The sequence below is a fragment of the Callithrix jacchus genome, chromosome 20 (assembly GCF_049354715.1).
Source record: "Callithrix jacchus isolate 240 chromosome 20, calJac240_pri, whole genome shotgun sequence".
NCBI lineage: Eukaryota > Metazoa > Chordata > Mammalia > Primates > Cebidae > Callithrix > Callithrix jacchus.
In genome coordinates, this window is record NC_133521.1 from 46,509,516 (window position 1) to 46,524,857 (window position 15,342).

At 59.0% G+C, this 15,342-nt stretch overlaps 2 protein-coding genes across 21 annotated transcripts in view; one reads left to right on the plus strand and one right to left on the minus strand.

The window, feature by feature from the left end:
* The window catches only part of GALNS (galactosamine (N-acetyl)-6-sulfatase), a 43,788-nt gene extending 36,575 nt beyond the window's left edge, over positions 1–7,213 (minus strand). For 9 of the 19 annotated variants that reach the window (XR_013530298.1, XR_013530291.1, XR_013530301.1 and 6 more), the window contains exons 1-2: positions 6,679–7,213; positions 5,948–6,502 (exon numbers count right to left, since the gene is read on the minus strand). Coding sequence is in view for 5 of the 19 variants with exons in the window: in XM_078357983.1 (XP_078214109.1) it covers positions 5,948–6,067 (120 nt within the window). In the remaining 14 variants the exon portion in view is untranslated. Of the gene's footprint in view, positions 1–5,947 lie in introns of all 19 variants that reach the window. The other 10 variants (XR_013530296.1, XR_013530297.1, XM_078357983.1 and 7 more) reach the window with 2 other exon arrangements.
* Positions 6,370–12,886, plus strand: TRAPPC2L (trafficking protein particle complex subunit 2L). Of its 2 annotated transcripts, none has more exons than XM_054248603.2 (5): positions 6,370–6,427; positions 7,819–8,088; positions 9,289–9,491; positions 9,622–9,701; positions 11,287–12,886. In XM_054248603.2, the coding sequence occupies exons 2-5, from the start codon at positions 8,031–8,033 to the stop codon at positions 11,330–11,332; spliced, it is 387 nt and encodes a 128-aa protein (XP_054104578.2). In that variant the 5' UTR covers positions 6,370–6,427; positions 7,819–8,030; the 3' UTR covers positions 11,333–12,886. The 2 variants fall into 2 exon arrangements, with proteins under 2 accessions (XP_054104578.2, XP_002761302.1); XM_002761256.6 differs by having other exon boundaries at positions 7,819–7,991; positions 9,404–9,491.
* Positions 12,887–15,342: the final 2,456 nt, after the last annotated feature.

The window sequence follows — 15,342 nt, forward strand, 5'->3', positions numbered from 1 at the left end:
GCAATCCACCTGCCTCGGCCTCCCAAAGTGCTGGGATTACAGGCATGAGCCACTGCACCCAGCTTCGAGATGGTTTATTTTGAAGTCATTGAAATGGCTTTTTCATCTGAGGACAATGGAGGCGCCTGGAGAGGTGTCCGCTGAGGCTGATAAGGAGGAAAGGGAGGTGAGAGGAGAGGGGAGGGACGCCTGCAGAGCCGCTCCCGGGCTGAGCAGCAGCACAGAAGAGCGCCGGGCAAATGTGCCCACGCTGGGCTGAGGTGCATCCCGTCAAGGCAGCAGAGTCCTGTAGTGCAGGCCTGGACACAGCAGCTCCCGGAGGCCAGCTGGAGGGGACTGGACACACGCCCAAGGCTCCCTGTCCTCCGCCTCCCCGCAAGCACATTCATCCTCCAGGTGGCTGGGCTTCTGCCCCTCCCAGTATCCAGTCCAGGTGGGAGAGCAGAGAAAGGTGGACGGGGTGGGGGCAGGAGGCCTCTGTCTTTGCCTCTGTTGTTTGGGAAGGGACATCCCATCCACATTTACAGTCAGATGTGAGGCCTGTGGCTGAGCTGACTACAGGGAGGCTGGGGAGGTAAGGAGCTGAGCCAGCCCAGAGCTGGGATGAGAGGGGAATGGCGTGTTTCTCCCGATACAGTGTCTGCCCACGCCCAGGCCCACATCTGAATACTGGGTGCCATGTGACCCGACCCTCCCTGCAGGCTACGTCCTGAGGCTTCCTGGAGGGCCGGCCTCCCCAGAAGGTCAGCGGTCAGCAGAGCTGCGCCCTGATCTGCTTGTGCTCACCTGGGTCACTCTCACCTGTTCCAGGACTCAGAGAACATGAATGGATGCAGCAGAAAATGCCCTAAAGGGAGTGAACTCCACGCTTATCACTGACTCAGAGGATACCGCAAGCGGAGCACTCTTGCTGGGAGGAGCCGCAGGGCTCGGCTGACAGTCCCACGTCACCACAGCCAGGGGAGAAGGTGACGGCGGGACAGGGGAGATGAGGGGCATCACGAACCCTCCCCCAGTGGAGCTGCACGAGACGCTCGGGTTGCAAGCACAGGTGCCAGACACTCATGGGGAAGCCGTGTCAGACTCGGTTCCCAGAGCTTACGCCCGGGCTGGTGGTGCAGCCCCTTTGCTTAGCACGTGCTGACTCTTGAGGCCCAGGAGGAAAGAAAGCGCTGGGCATAAAACGTGGCATCTGCGTAACCTATGGCAAGGCGAACCGCTTGTATAGGGGAACAGCGAGGGGACCGCCCATTCCCAGCTCCCAGATGCCAGCTGAGGGCAACCTCCCACATGTGGGCCTTCTGAGGACAGCGTCCCAGGCTGCTGGGCCAGCTCTCATCTGCTGACCCCGTTCTCTCGTTACTTATCGGCAGCTTCCTGGTATGAAGAACAGGTGCAGACAGCTTCCCTGCAGAGTGAGCAGGTTACCATGCAGACAGCTACAATCCCTGCAGAGCACCACCGGCAGGAAGCACCTTTCTCCTCTCCCTTGAAAGTCCTCAAAGGACTGGATACAGTGTCTGTAATCCCAGCACTGTGGGAGGTTGAGGAGGAAGGACTGCTTGAGCTCAGGGGTTCAAGATCATCCTGGGTCTCAGAGAGACACTGTCACTAAAAAAACTTTTAAAAATTAGCTGGGCGTGGTGATGGCTGCCTATAATCCCAGCTGCTCAGGAGGCTGAGGCAGGAGAATCGCTTGAGCCCAGGAGGTGGAGGCTGCAGTGAACTGTGATCGAGCTACTGCACTCCAGTGTGGGTGACAGAGCCAGATCTTGTCTTAAAAAAAAAAATTGCTAGCTGGGTGCAGTGGCTCATGTCTGTAATCCCAGCATTTTGGGACACTGAGGCGGGCAGATCACCTGAGTTAAGGAGTTCAAGACCAGCCTGGGCAATATGGTAAAACCCCGTCTCTACTAAAAATGCAAAAATTATCCGGGCATGGTGCCGGGTGCCTGTAATCCCAGCTACTCTGGGGGCTGAGGCAGGGGAATCACTTGAATCTGGGAAGTGGAGGTTGCAGTGAGCTGAAATCGCATTACTGCACTTGAGCCTGGGCAACAGAGAGGGATTCTATCTTAAAAAAAAAAAAAGGTTCTAAGAGTCCCCAAATGATTGTCCATGTTCAGTGAGCACAGCTGTGAGCCACGGAGCAGCATCCTTAAGAATTTCAGAGTTTTAAGAAATGCAAACTTTCCATCCCTATTGGTTGCCGTGGAGTATGATAAAGATGAGCGGCCAGTGCTTGTCTGTTTCAAATGAGAGGTGCTGAGCAGCGCTCCCCCTGGCTCTGGCAGCTCGACAAAGCGCCGTGGCGACAGGGGCTGGCCTGGTGGCCCTGAGTCTCCACTTCCAGTGTGGTTAGGGCTGACCCTCCTCTACCCTACTTTCCAAGTAATGAGCACCGACGCACAGCGCTGCTGGCCCTGGGAGGCAGGAGCCAGGCGAGGGCCAGAGCAGAGCTTGTCACTGGGTCTTGCCTGTCTCCAAGGCCCCAGCAGCCCTGGAGAGCAGAGCGGGCCATGCGGGTGTCCTCGCTCAGGCAGCGGGTGCCGGCGTGCTGCAGAGCCAGGCTGCGCCAAACTGCAGGTCAGTGAAAGGCAGGGCAGAGCTGTTGTGGGTGGGCCTGTCCTCACGGCAGCCAGCTCAGCTCCCCCTGGACAATTAGGGGGGTCTCTCACCCCCCAGTCCAGCTGCCAGCTGCTTTCACACCCCAGTCCCAGCCTCCTCTTCTGGTCCTGACCGTGAGGGGAGGGGATGGGGGCAGTGGTTCTCTCCCAGGTCAGTGTGACCGGCTGAACAATGGCTTCTGGCCATGAGGGGTACAATAAGGTAGTTTCGGGGATACCCCTTTTCTGAAACTGCACTTGCTCAGATGAAAGGGAGGTCCTGGCCCCAGTGCCCAGCCAGAGGACTGGACAGGGAGAGTCTGGGCCGCGGGCAGCCAGTCCGTGGAGGGCCGTGCTCCAAGGCTCTGAACTTGAGACACACACACTCATGCTCAGGTGGTTCAGGGCCCAGCACTGCAGGTCACCAAGCCACCCTGTGTCACGACAGAGCCTGAATGACCTGTTGCAGGTTCAGACACCAGCACCCTGGCAGAAACAGCCAGTCTGCCAGGCAGGGAGAGGTGTGCACAGGGCTGTGGAGGGAGCCTGGGCTCTGAGGACGGAAGACAGCTTGTGAGGACGCCCATGCTCCTGCGGCTGCACCCTGGGCCACAGCAGGGCACCTCGGAGCTACACTGCCAGCTTCGGTGGCTCTCACCTGCCAGCATCCCTGCCCCTTCTTGGAAGCTGTGCCATGGACCCTCCAGGAAACCCCCTTTCTGCTGGGTCCAGGCAGATGAGATGAGCAGGGGTGGTCTCCCTTCCAGGGTAGGCCAGAGGCTCCGAGGCCTGAGCTGGTCAGGTCAGCGTGCACCCCTCCCCCAGTGTGCATGGCGCAGAGCTGAGACCCACGTCAGGCTCACAGGACTCGAGCAGAGCCACCCTCCCGCTGGGCCTGCTGACTGTAGGGGTGACCTGGAGTCGCCTGGGACCGTCACTGGCTGAGTGAGGATGTGGCCAGTTCAGAGACAGCAGAGCCCCGAAAGGGGAAATGGCCTGGGCAGCCCGGGGGTGCTGTCAGATTCCCATCTTTGCCCCGAAAGGGGAAACGGCCTGGGTGGCCCTGGGGTGTCGTCAGGAGATCCCCATCTTTGCCCTGAAAGGGGAAACGGCCTGGGCGGCCCTGGGGTGTCATCAGGAGATCCCCATCTTTGCCCTGAAAGGGGAAACGGCCTGGGCAGCCCTGGGGTGTCATCAGGAGATCCCCATCTTTGCCCTGAAAGGGGAAACGGCCTGGGCGGCCCTGGGGTGTCGTCAGGAGATCCTCATCTTTGCCCTGAAAGGGGAAACGGCCTGGGCAGCCCGGGGGTGCCGTCAGGAGATCCCCATCTTTGCTTGTCACTTTGACTTGGTTTTCTGCTGTCGCACCAGGAAGTCCTAACAAGGACACCTGCCAGGCAGGACAAAGCTCCTCCGGGCCTCTTAAGGCGTCAGCTGCCACAGGACCCCACGAACCACACAGAAGAGGCCACAGCACAGGTGCCCAGCTGGGCGGACCTTCCCAGTCACCTTCCCCCATGTGCAAGCATTCCCGAGTGCTCACCCCTCACCCCTGCAGGGCCTGAGCCTCACTGTCCTACAGACACACAGAGTGAGTCCACATGCAATTCTCCATTTACCAGGAGCCATGTTAGAAAAGCAGAAGTAGGTGGAATGCAAGCTAACTTTATTTTTTTGAGACAGAGTCTCACTCTGCCACCCAGGCTAGAGTGCAAAGGCGCGGTCTCCGCTCACTGCAACCTCCGCTTCCCAGGTTCAAGCGATTCTCCTGCCTCAGCCTCCAGAGTAGCTGGGACGACAGCTGCCTGCCACCACACCCAGCTAATTTTTGTATTTTTAGTACAGACAGGGTTTCAACGTGTTGGCCAGGCTGGTGTTGAACTCCTGACCTCGGGATCCAAATGCCTCAGCCTTCCAAAGTGCTGGGATTACAGGTGTGAACCATCACGCCTGGCCTAACTTTATATTTTATTTAACATGACATAAGCAAAATATTATCGTTTTGACAAGTCTTCAACATAAAAAATCATTGATGAGCTGCCCCACCTCACACAGCCCTCTGTCATCTGAGAAAGGCAGAAGCTGAACAGGAAGGCTTCACCTGCAGAGCCCAGTTCACCCAAGGAAACTATGCTGGCCCAGAGGGAATGACTCCTAAAAGATGAAACTCCGTAACAAAGTATCTACAATGGCCCAGAAGGACTGAGGCGGTGAAAGACGAAATTCTATAACAAAGTATCTTTCTAAGGGAGACCCCACTGAGTACTGGGCAAGGCCTGCCCGCTGCTGTCGCTGCTGTCCGGACAGGGGCCTGGGACCTGGAGGGTGCTCTCTGCAAAGCAGTCACTGCACAGCGATAGACACGTGAGATGGAAAAGCCGCCGGCAGGGCTGTCAGCTGTCACCCCTGGGTGGCGAAACTATGGATGGTGTCTACTTTTTCAGGTGTATCTTTACAGCAAAAAATCATTAATTTAACAAGTGAAGCTGTTCAGTGAGATGTTTCTTTTTTTTTTGCAGCGTCTTCCAAATCTGAGTGTATTTTACATGACCAGCACCTCCCACTTCTGACAGCCACGACTGCCCAGACCCTGCATGAGGCCCATGGCCCCGACACTGGTCAGCACAGCTGGGTCTGAAGGCCCCTGCCAGGGTCTGTGCTAGTCTGCAGCGAGCAGTCTGGCACTCAGGGAGCCCCAGTCCTCACATACCACGTGAGCACAGCGGGGCAGGTGTCAACCCCCCCCCCACCGGTCAGGAGGTTGAGGCTCAGGCTTGGGGACAGTCAGGTGCCTGGGGTCCTCCCTAGGGGAACTCACTCCTGAGTCAGCAGGTCGGCTCTGTGACCCCTGACCCCGCACCTGCCCACCAGGGGACATTCAGCCTTTCAGTTCTTCAGACCTCAGGGACACCTGACCTTTGCTCAGCAGGGGGCAGAATCCCCCGTGGCTAAGGCTGGAGCCCCGCGGGGGGACTGGGGAGTGATTCTCTCGCGGCTCTGAGACGCAGCTCCCAGGCAGGGCGGCGGGAGCGGCCCTTTCCTCCTCTCGGGTGGCCACGCGGCGCGCTCACCTTCCCAAGCGCAGAGGGCGGGAAAGGGAAGACGGCGGGGGGCAGGGCCCGGGAGCACCCCGGACACCCCCCTGCAGGAAAGGACGCTGCCCGGGCAGCGCGGGTGGTGACCGGTGACGGCCGAGACCCCACGCTCGGACTCGGCGGCCGCTCCCTGCGGGGCTCCCCCTCCTCTCCGGGGGCCCCGCTTCACCTTCCCGCCCCGCCCGGGGCCTCCCCCCACCGCGACCCGGCCCCACGGCCCAGCCCCATCCCGCCGCCCGCACTCACGTCGTCCATGAGCAGGAGCAGGATGTTGGGGGGCTGCGGGGCGCCCGAGGCCCCCATCCCCGCGGCGCTCAGCACAAGCAGCATCCGCCACCACCTCGTCGCCGCGACAACCGCCACCATGGCAACACCGGACCGCGGAGCCCGCACCGGCGAGCGGACTCTGCGAGCGGCCGCCGGCGCTTCCGGCCGGACTGCGGGGCGGGGCCTGGACGGGCTCGTGATTGGAGGGGCGGGGCCAGAGCCCGCGGAGCGGCGGGGGGCGGGGCCCTGACGGCCGCGTGACCCGTGGGGCGGGGTCTGAACCTGCGGACGGACGGAAGGCGGGGCCTGGACGGCCTCGTGACTGGCAGGGCGGGGCCTGAGCCAGCTGCGTGTGGGCGGTGCTTGGGGGGGGCGCGTGACCGGCGCGGGTCACGTGACGCGGTGCCCGGCGCCGGGCCTCCCAAGATGGCGGTGTGCGTCGCGGTGATCGCCAAGGAGGTGCGTACTCGCGGCGGGGGCGTCCGGGCCCGCACCATCCTCGCTCTGCGCTGTCATTCTTCTTCTTCTCCGGGCCTGGAAGGCGCCTTAGGGAATGGGACCTGGAGGAGGCCTTCGCCGAGCTCCCGGGGTCAGGCGCTTCGCGGTGGACGAGCCGCCCCGCAGACCCTGGGCCCCCAGCTCCGCGCTCGCCCGCCCCGCTGCTAAACGCCCCGCTCTGCGCCCCAGGCCTCCTCCCCGCCAGGACCCACCTAGGTGGTCCGAGGCACTGCCTCCGTCCTCCGGTCTCCCTTCGAGCGCTGGCGCCCCCCGAGGCGTCCCCGGCCCTGTAGCCAGTCTCCCCGGTGCCCCCTTAGGAACAGAGCAGATCCCGTCACGCCTCTGCCTGAAATCTCTGCAGTGGCTTCTCGTTGCCTTGGGGTGCTGTCTGCATACCCTGCTTTGAGATCTTCTCTCCCCCATAACCCTGCATCCTCCGCTCCAGCCAAACTGATTCTGCAGCTCCCTGGCCTGGCTCTGCCCTCTCACCTCTGGGCGTTTCCACGCGGAACATGTCTCCCTAGCGCCCATCCTCTTTGCTGGCCCACATGCATTTCTTCTGGAAGGCATTTTCTGAGGGCTAAGACTGAGCTGGGTGGCGGTCCACCTGCTCCTGCTGCACGAAGCCTTCATTTCCTAGCCGTGGCCTCCCTTGAGACCAGATTCAGGAGGCCGCTCCCTGTGGGGCCGTGGCTGCTGCTAAGCTTCTCATGGGTTCCCTCCTGGCGTGGGCTACCATGATCCTTTGCTTGCTCGTGGGTTTACTGAGTATGTATCACGTGCCTCCACGAGGGTGGCGAGTACCCTTGTTCATCGTATTTCTGCAGGACCCAGTGCTGAACAGACACAGGGTGAATGGTGGCCTCTGAAACCCCAGGAAGTAAGCTGTGACTTGTGGGCTTAGGATGGTCAGAACCGCAGAGATGAAGGGTATTTGAGCTGAGTCTTTGAAGGATTTGGTACAAGGTTCCTGTCAAGGTGAAAAGCCAGTATTTAAGGTGCTGCCGTGTTTGGGTGACCCAGGCAGATGTGCTGAGGCAGAGCGTCCTCCAGGAGGAGGTGAGGAGCCTGCCCAGGTGCCAGGCGGGATCGTCAGGCTGTGCTCGGCCCCATTTTACTGAATCGTCTTTTCTTTTCTGGCCACCCTACTGCTGCTGCTTTGCAAACAACGCATAAATCTTAGGTGACATGGGATCCCCCTAAGGCAGTGCCTACCGCTGCATGGAGAGTGAAGCATTGGAGCTTAGAGAATAGGAATGTGTTCCCGCAGTGGCTGCAGGTCACAGCTCTGCAGCGTTGTTCGGAGCTGGCTGGAGTCCTGTCCTTTGAGTCACCCTCATCCTTTCTTGCAGAATTACCCTCTCTACATACGCAGTACCCCCACGGAGAACGAGCTGAAGTTCCACTACATGGTACACACATCTCTGGATGTGGTGGATGAGAAGATCTCTGCAATGGGGAAGGCCCTGGTCGACCAGAGGGAGCTGTACCTGGGCCTGCTCTACCCCACAGAGGACTACAAGGTGTATCTTTCAGTGCAGGGTGTATGTCAGGGTGACCTGCAATGGGATGTATCTTAGGATCAGATCACATGAAACCTTTGAGAAGAAGAGAAAAAAGAGGTGAGGGTTTTTAGCCAGTCACGGAACTAGGGAAGCCTGAGGCAAATGAAAGCCTCTCACTCTTGTTTTTCATTGGAAGAATCATTTGGGAAGAGAAAGGCTAGAATTCTGGCCGGGCACGGTGGCTGACACCTGTAATCCCAGCACTTGGGGAGGTCAAGGCAGGTAGATCACGAGGTCAAGAGTAGGTCACTGGCCAATGTGGTGAAACCCGTCTCTGCCAAGGTCAGCCAGGCGTGGTGGTGTGCACCTGTAATGCCCGCTACTCTGGAGGCTGAGGCAGGAGAATCGCTTGAACCCGGGAGGCGGAGGTTGCAGTGAGTCAGGATCGCACCACTGCACTCCAGCGTAGCAACAGAGCAAGACTCTGACTCAAAAAAAAAAAAAAAAAATGGCTGGAATTCCCTGTTTAATATTTTGGTTTACGTGTCCATTGTTTGGTTTGCAGAAGACCTGGGACACTCCTGCTTTGTATCTGCAAGGATTTGTCTGTGCTTTTCAAGGGCAGCTACCACCTTTAATTAAGCAGGGGATGATGGTTTTATTTATCCTCTTAGGTGTTGCCTCGTATGTCACTAGAAACTCTCACCTAGCCCCTTGGGAGAAATCACTTGAGGCCATGGGGTTCAAAGACCTTCCCAGGAGCTGTAATGTTGCTTGTCCACATGACATTTCTGCTACCGTTTCACAAGACAATGTGGCCTCTAGAGAGGGGATCCGCCTCATGAGGTCAAGAGATGGAGACCATCCTGGTCAATATGGTGAAACCCCATCTCTACTGAAAATACAAAAAATTAGCTGGGCATGGTGGCGCGTGCCTGTAATCCCAGGTACTCAGGAGGCTGAGGCAGGAGAATTGCCTGAACCCAGGAGGCGGAGGTTGCGGTGAGCCGAGATCGCGCCATTGCCCTCCAGCCTGGGTAACAAGCAAAACTCCATCTCAAAAAAGAAAAAAAAAAAAAAAGAGGGGATCCGCCTTGTTCACAAAATCTCTGGTTTTGCAGTTAACTTTCTGGGCCAGGCATTAGCGTTGCACAGACAGACTCGGAGTCTAGGTGGTTCGGCTCCCAGAGCATGAACCCGGGTGAGGCTTAGCTGCCTCCCCTTTGCTTCTCCTGCAAACATCAGGCGTCACCCTAGCGAAGCCTTTACACTGGCACCAGCACGGTCACGCCAGCCTGGGCGTTTCTTGTGATTCAGAGTTGCCACGTTTCTCCAAAGTGAGGGCACACAGAGGGCCCTCCGCTGCCAGATGCCTCATCTGCTGTCCCAGCAGTCCCTTTGTCACGAGTGCCTTCCCTAACCAGCTGTGCAGGTACGGCTATGTCACCAACTCCAAGGTGAAGTTTGTCATGGTGGTGGATTCCTCCAACACAGCCCTTCGAGACAACGAAATTCGCAGCGTAAGTCGGGATGGGAGGCCGTGCCTGAGCGGCTGCTTTCTCCTTTTTCACTTGGTTTCGAAATGCTGAGAAACCAAACGTCGGGCCCGACTGTGTGCGTGTGGTCGTGACCTTCGCGGTCTTGTTTCAGATGTTCCGGAAGCTGCATAACTCCTACACGGACGTGATGTGCAACCCCTTCTACAACCCGGGGGACCGCATCCAGTCCAGGTGGGCCCCGCGTCCTGCGTCTCACCACGTTCTTTCTGTAGGACCTGCTTTGCTGTTTCGGTTGCCAAAATGCAACCATTTAGGAGATAAGGGAGGAGAAGAGACAAAAAAAGACAAAAGAAAAGAAAAGGGAGGAGGGTCTTTTTAAGCTCTGCGCACCGCCTGCTAAGGCAGAGGTTTAGGGGGGTCTTTTTAAGCTCTGCGCACCGCCTGCTAAGGCAGAGGTTTAGGGGGGTCTTTTTAAGCCCTGGGCACCGCCCACCTAAGGCAGAGGTTTAGGGGGGTCTCTTTAAGCTCTGCGCACCGCCCGCCTAAGGCAGAGGTTTAGGGGGGTCTTTTAAGCTCTGGGCACTGCCCGCCTAAGGCAGAGGTTTAGGGGGGTCTTTTAAGCTCTGGGCACCGCCCGCCTAAGGCAGAGGTTTGGGGGGTCTTTTTAAGCTCTGGGCACCGCCCGCCTAAGGCAGAGGTTTGGGGGGGTCTTTTTAAGCTCTGGGCACCGCCCGCCTAAGGCAGAGGTTTGGGGGGGTCTCTTTAAGCTCTGCGCACCGCCCACCTAAGGCAGAGGTTTGGGGGGGTCTCTTTAAGCTCTGGGCACCGCCCGCCTAAGGCAGAGGTTTGGGGGGGTCTCTTTAAGCTCTGGGCACCGCCCGCCTAAGGCAGAGGTTTGGGGGGGTCTCTTTAAGCTCTGGGCACCGCCCGCCTAAGGCAGAGGTTTGGGGGGGTCTCTTTAAGCTCTGGGCACCGCCCACCTAAGGCAGAGGTTTGGGGGGTCTCTTTAAGCTCTGCGCACCGCCCACCTAAGGCAGAGGTTTTAAAGCTGCAGAGCCCTGTTTTTCCACACCAGCTTTTACACCGATCTGCTCGGAAAGTGGATGGACAGCAGCGTGTGTGTGTGGCTCAGGGAGCAGAGCTTGCCCATTTGGCTTCCCAGGTTTGCCCAGTGGGTACCTAGGGTACCTGCAGGACTCAGTAAGGGCCAAGCACATGGGCAGTGGCTTTCAGGGAGCACACGTCCTCTTGTTGAATTTGGACAGTCAGGAACCTGGGTGTCAGGCATCTTCCCAGCGGCCCACAAAGTAAACAGACTCAACTTTTGAACGTCAGGAAATGGGGTCCACGCCTACACTCCAGACGTTTCCAGCAAGTGCCCAGTTCCAAGACGTAATTCCTTGTGGTTGGCAGTCAAGACGGTGCTTCAGTGACCCAAGCCAGGCCCTTCCCTGCACCAGGACACTGTCTTGGGGCCATCCTGGGTCCCAGATGCGAGCAGGCAGGCGAATGTCCACGCAGTCTTTTCTCCTGGGCTACGTGGGGTTGTCCTCGCCACACCACTGCCCTGCCGGTCCATGCTGCTCTCTCCATCCCATCCTGGGGCCTCGGAAGACTGCACAGGGAACTTGGAGGCAGCAGATGGGTCCTCTCCGCCCGGTGGGGTGGGACTCCTGTCCTGGCCTCAGCTGAGTTTACATTTCTGGACCCTAGAGAAGGCCCCGGGCATCCTGTGCATGGGGTCATCTGCTGGGCCTTTCTCTATGAGCAGAGGTTGAAGCCTGGCTCCTCTGAGTAGGTTCGTTTGTCTTGGCAGGGCGTTTGATAACATGGTGACGTCGATGATGATACCCGTGTGCTGATGGAGGGCTCTGCTGCCAGCCATCGCAGAGGAGCCTGCGCACAACCCGCAACCGTGGTGGGGCCTCGGTCTGTTCTCCTCGCCTCTCCTGAATGGGAGGCCCAGGGCTTTTGGGGCAGGGCCTTGTGCATGTGCATCTCAACTAAAGGTCTTCTGCGATGAGATGTGGCTTTTTCTTCCGTGTCAGCCGAGGATTTAACTAAGAAGAGTTCAGCTGAGGACTTTGAGGGGTGTGGCAGAGGATGGGGATCAGACGGCGCAGGAAGCCTGTCCCAGGTGTCCCGAAGGGGTGGAGGCATGCGCGCCGGGAACAATGAATTCCTGAACTTGCGGGACCTGTGACCACGTGGGCCGCCCATGGGCTGAACGGGTGGGCTGGTCTGGAAGGGGCAGTCCTCCTGAACCCAGACCCAGCCTAGGATCTAGGGGCACGTGGGGAGCTGGCGTACCTTCTCACGAGCGAGAGCCCTTTCTGGACTTGTCCTCCATTCTTTCACATCTGGCCCTCCTGAAGCCTTTTGGCCCCTCGGCCTCAGCTCAGCTGCAGCCGGCTTCCTGAACCCTGGAGTGCAGACCTGAGGCGCCCCTTGCTGCCAAGGGGGTTAGGGGCTGTGTGGCTTGATGTGGCTGAGTGGCAATGGCCTGGGGCAGTGGCTGAGCCCACAGCGCATTCCTTGCTCCCTGCGGCATCAGTGTGCCGGCGTCCCCGAGCTCAGCATGCTAAGGAGATCCCCAGAGTACGTTCCAGCACTGGTCCAGGACTGGAGAGTTTCTGAGGGACCTACAAGGACCCCAGAGGCCCTACCTCAGGAAAGGCTGTAAGGAGGGTTATCCTGGGGCAGGACACAGGGAGGGGAACTTTATACATATTTGCCTTTTCATCCCTTCTAACAAACACAGTGCTGATTTTGTAAATTATAGAAGAAGAGATCAGGAGTGCGTGTGTGTGCAAACACAGGCGTGCCCCAGGCCTCCCTGCCCCAGGGTGGATTGAAGTCCTGGAGTGTACTGAGGATCCAGGGAGCTGGGCTGGGTGCCTTTGGGCCACAGGCCACCCTCACTGGTAAATCTTTAACAAGAGCCTCATGCTTGTTAGGAGAAGGCAGGAGCCCAGCCAGCACCTCTCCCTTGCAGCCCAGCAGGAAATCTTCCACTTTCAGTGGGGATTACCCCTACCTGAGTCCTGGCTGTGTGGGGACTGCAGGTTGCTAACCCAGCGTCCATTCCCCTTCCTACCATCAGAACCCCAGTGCCGCTGCCCGGTTCCGACAATGGGGTGGACCAGCCACCTCCTGGTCTCCCTCACAGCTATTGGAGGGGGAGACTTGCAGGGGCGCTCCCATGAAGGGGGCTTGGCTGGCACGTGCCTTCTTCCTGCCCAGAACATGGATGTGATGGCTGGCACTGGGGTAGCTGTGCTGAGAGCATGGGGAAGGAGCCACACCCTGAGGACAGTGGAGCAGAAAGCAGGAAGGACCTGGGCCTTGGCTGATGGACCCATCCTGGACTACTGGTGTTTTTAGATGTGAGAAAATAAACTCCCCTCTGGTTCCAATCCCTGATATTTGGGTTTTCTCTTAGGGTTAGCCAGACCCCCCGGAAGTGCTTCATACATGAGGGAGTTTTCACAGGTGTCGTCGGGCAACATCCTCATTCTATTTATTTATATTTTTGAGACAGAGTTTCACTCTTGTTACCCAGGCTGGAGTGCAATGGCGCGATCTCGGCTCACCGCAACCTCCACCTCCTGGGTTCAGGCAATTCTCCTGCCTCAGCCTCCCGAGTAGCTGGGATTACAGGCACGCGCCACCGTGCCCAGCTAATTTTTGTATTTTTAGTAGAGACGGGGTTTCACCATGTTGACCAGGATGGTCTCGATCTCTGGACCTCGTGATCCACCCACCTCGGCCTCCCAAAGTGCTGGGATTACAGGCGTGAGTGACCGCGCCCGGCCCTAGCATCCTCATTTTAAGCCCAAGAACACAGAGAAGTCATCTGCTTACCCTGATGTGACGGCAGAACAGCCACGTGGCAGCTTGGCGCTGTCTTCATGGTGGGGCTGGCCTTGTGGAGGGCCACAGTCCTGCCCACCCCTTCCTCGACCCAGGCAGCTTCTGCTGGAGGCCACGTAGGGCAGCCCTACCCTCCCTCCAGGCAGCAGCCATCCTGCCTCTGTCCTTCTGCTGCTGGCCCAGGAAGAGGAGCCTGCTCTTGTTCGCTGCCCACCCAAGCCAGCCAGAGCATCCGCTTTCTCCACGAAGCCACAGAGGCCTCCACTGGTCACGGTCAGGGTCTCATCACCAGTGAGGCACACGCCGAGGGCTTCCCCCAGTCCCCCTCCACCTTGGCCTGTTTGGGCCTCAAGTCCACAGAAAGGAGGGCCACCCCGGGCTCTCTCCACTGTCTGCTTGCAGTGGCTGCACAGAGGCTGAAAATGGACAGGAACTAACTGGCGAAATGGGCTAGAACACCTCCAGGGACCCGACAGACCCATGGGCGCGATCCCGCCACCCAGGTCTGCAGCAGCCCCTCACTGAGGGCCAGAGCCTGGGCCCAGATGCTCAGCAGGCAGGGGCTGCCACCTGCACAGTGCTGTGCGTGCCCTAGTCTCCCTGCAGCCCCCTGTAGCCCCTAGCTGTGAGCAGTCTGCACCAGGCCCGCCCTGGGCTTCTGGGCAGCTTGACCCCCTTCTGTACTGGGCCTGGCTCTCACTCACATGCTGAGATAGCTCCCTCAAGTCCACCCTGAAGCCAGACTCTAGCTGTTAGCATTTTTCCCTCCCTGGCAAACCAGTGGAGGCCTGGAAAGAGCAGCTCACAGACCACAGGGCCCAGGGGCTCCAGAGTGGACCTCAGGTGAGATCAGGGCAGGTCTTGGAGGGCCGTTGGCGGCTCCTTGGCCGGGTATCTTGATAATTAGGCTCAGTCTCCCGGGCCACCGTAACAGAGCCCGGCATAGAGGGGCTTCAAACCCCAGGAATGCATTTCCCCCCAACCCCAGTGTGGAGGTGGAAGTGCCAAGGCTGGGTGTGGCCAGGGCTGGCCTGCTCCGGCCTTTGCAGCCACTGCCACCCCTGCAGTCCTTGGCCTTGCTGCCTCTGCCTCTGTCCTCACACGGTCTTGGAGCGTCTCTTGGTCTCTAACCAGTGTGTGGTCGGGTTTAGGGAACCCAAGCATCTGTTCAGGTAACTCAGGACCATCTTTAAGCCTTTCACTGAATCACAACTGCAAATACTCCTTCCAGAAAAGGCCAAGTTCACAGGTTCTGGGGATTGGGACGTGGACGCATTTTGGGGGTGGCATCATTCCCCCCAGTACAGAGGCCAACCTTGACCCAAGGCCCCAAGGTAGGTGTGGGGCTGGTTTGGGGAGGAGACCGGTGTGGGTGGGGAATAAGGAGAGCCATCCCCGGAGCAGCGTCTAGCCTGGTACTGGAGGAGGGTGGCTGAGGGTGGGTGGCACCAGCCCACTGAACAGGAGCTGCTCTGCACGAAGCCTGATGGGGCCGAGTGGAGGCGCCGTGAGCTGTGGGATGCAGGATTTGGGTGGGTGGGTGGGTGGGTGGGCAGGTGGGCAGCCTTGGGTCTGGACCTGTGCAGCTGTGCCTGCAGCCAGGGAGCCTGACTGGCTCTGCTGCCAGGGGGGACAGTCGTCAGAGTACCCAGGACAGAGACCTCTACTGCTTCCTGAGCTGCTGAGAAGGGCCAGGCCTGTGCCAGGAGCCTCCTGAGTGTCTTGTCACTTGGTACCCTGGACATATGGGCGAGGGCAGGGTCATCACATGTGTGTGAGGGCGTCTTGGCTTACACACCGGCAGTCGTGGCCCATCAGGCTGGCGGTGACGTTGACGCCGCCTCAGCCTGTGCACCGTCTGCTTGCTGTCAGTAGCAATGGGGCCAGAGCCCTGTCGTTGGCCCACAGGCACGTTCCACCAGCCGCTTTCCGTGTTCTGTCCCAGGAGAAGACGCAAAGGGAACTGTCCACGGCGAGAACACAAGGAATGAATCTGCCA

What these genes read in the sequence shown, in the direction of transcription:
- TRAPPC2L (XM_002761256.6), top strand. Translation starts at nt 6,395, where the DNA reads ATGGCGGTGTGCGTCGCGGTGATCGCCAAGGAG. An exon ending in TCGCGGTGATCGCCAAGGAG is followed by an intron (nt 6,428 to 7,818) that starts GTGCGTACTCGC and finishes CCTTTCTTGCAG; the next exon opens with AATTACCCTCTCTACATACG. An exon ending in CCCACAGAGGACTACAAGGT is followed by an intron (nt 7,992 to 9,403) that starts GTATCTTTCAGT and finishes CCAGCTGTGCAG; the next exon opens with GTACGGCTATGTCACCAACT.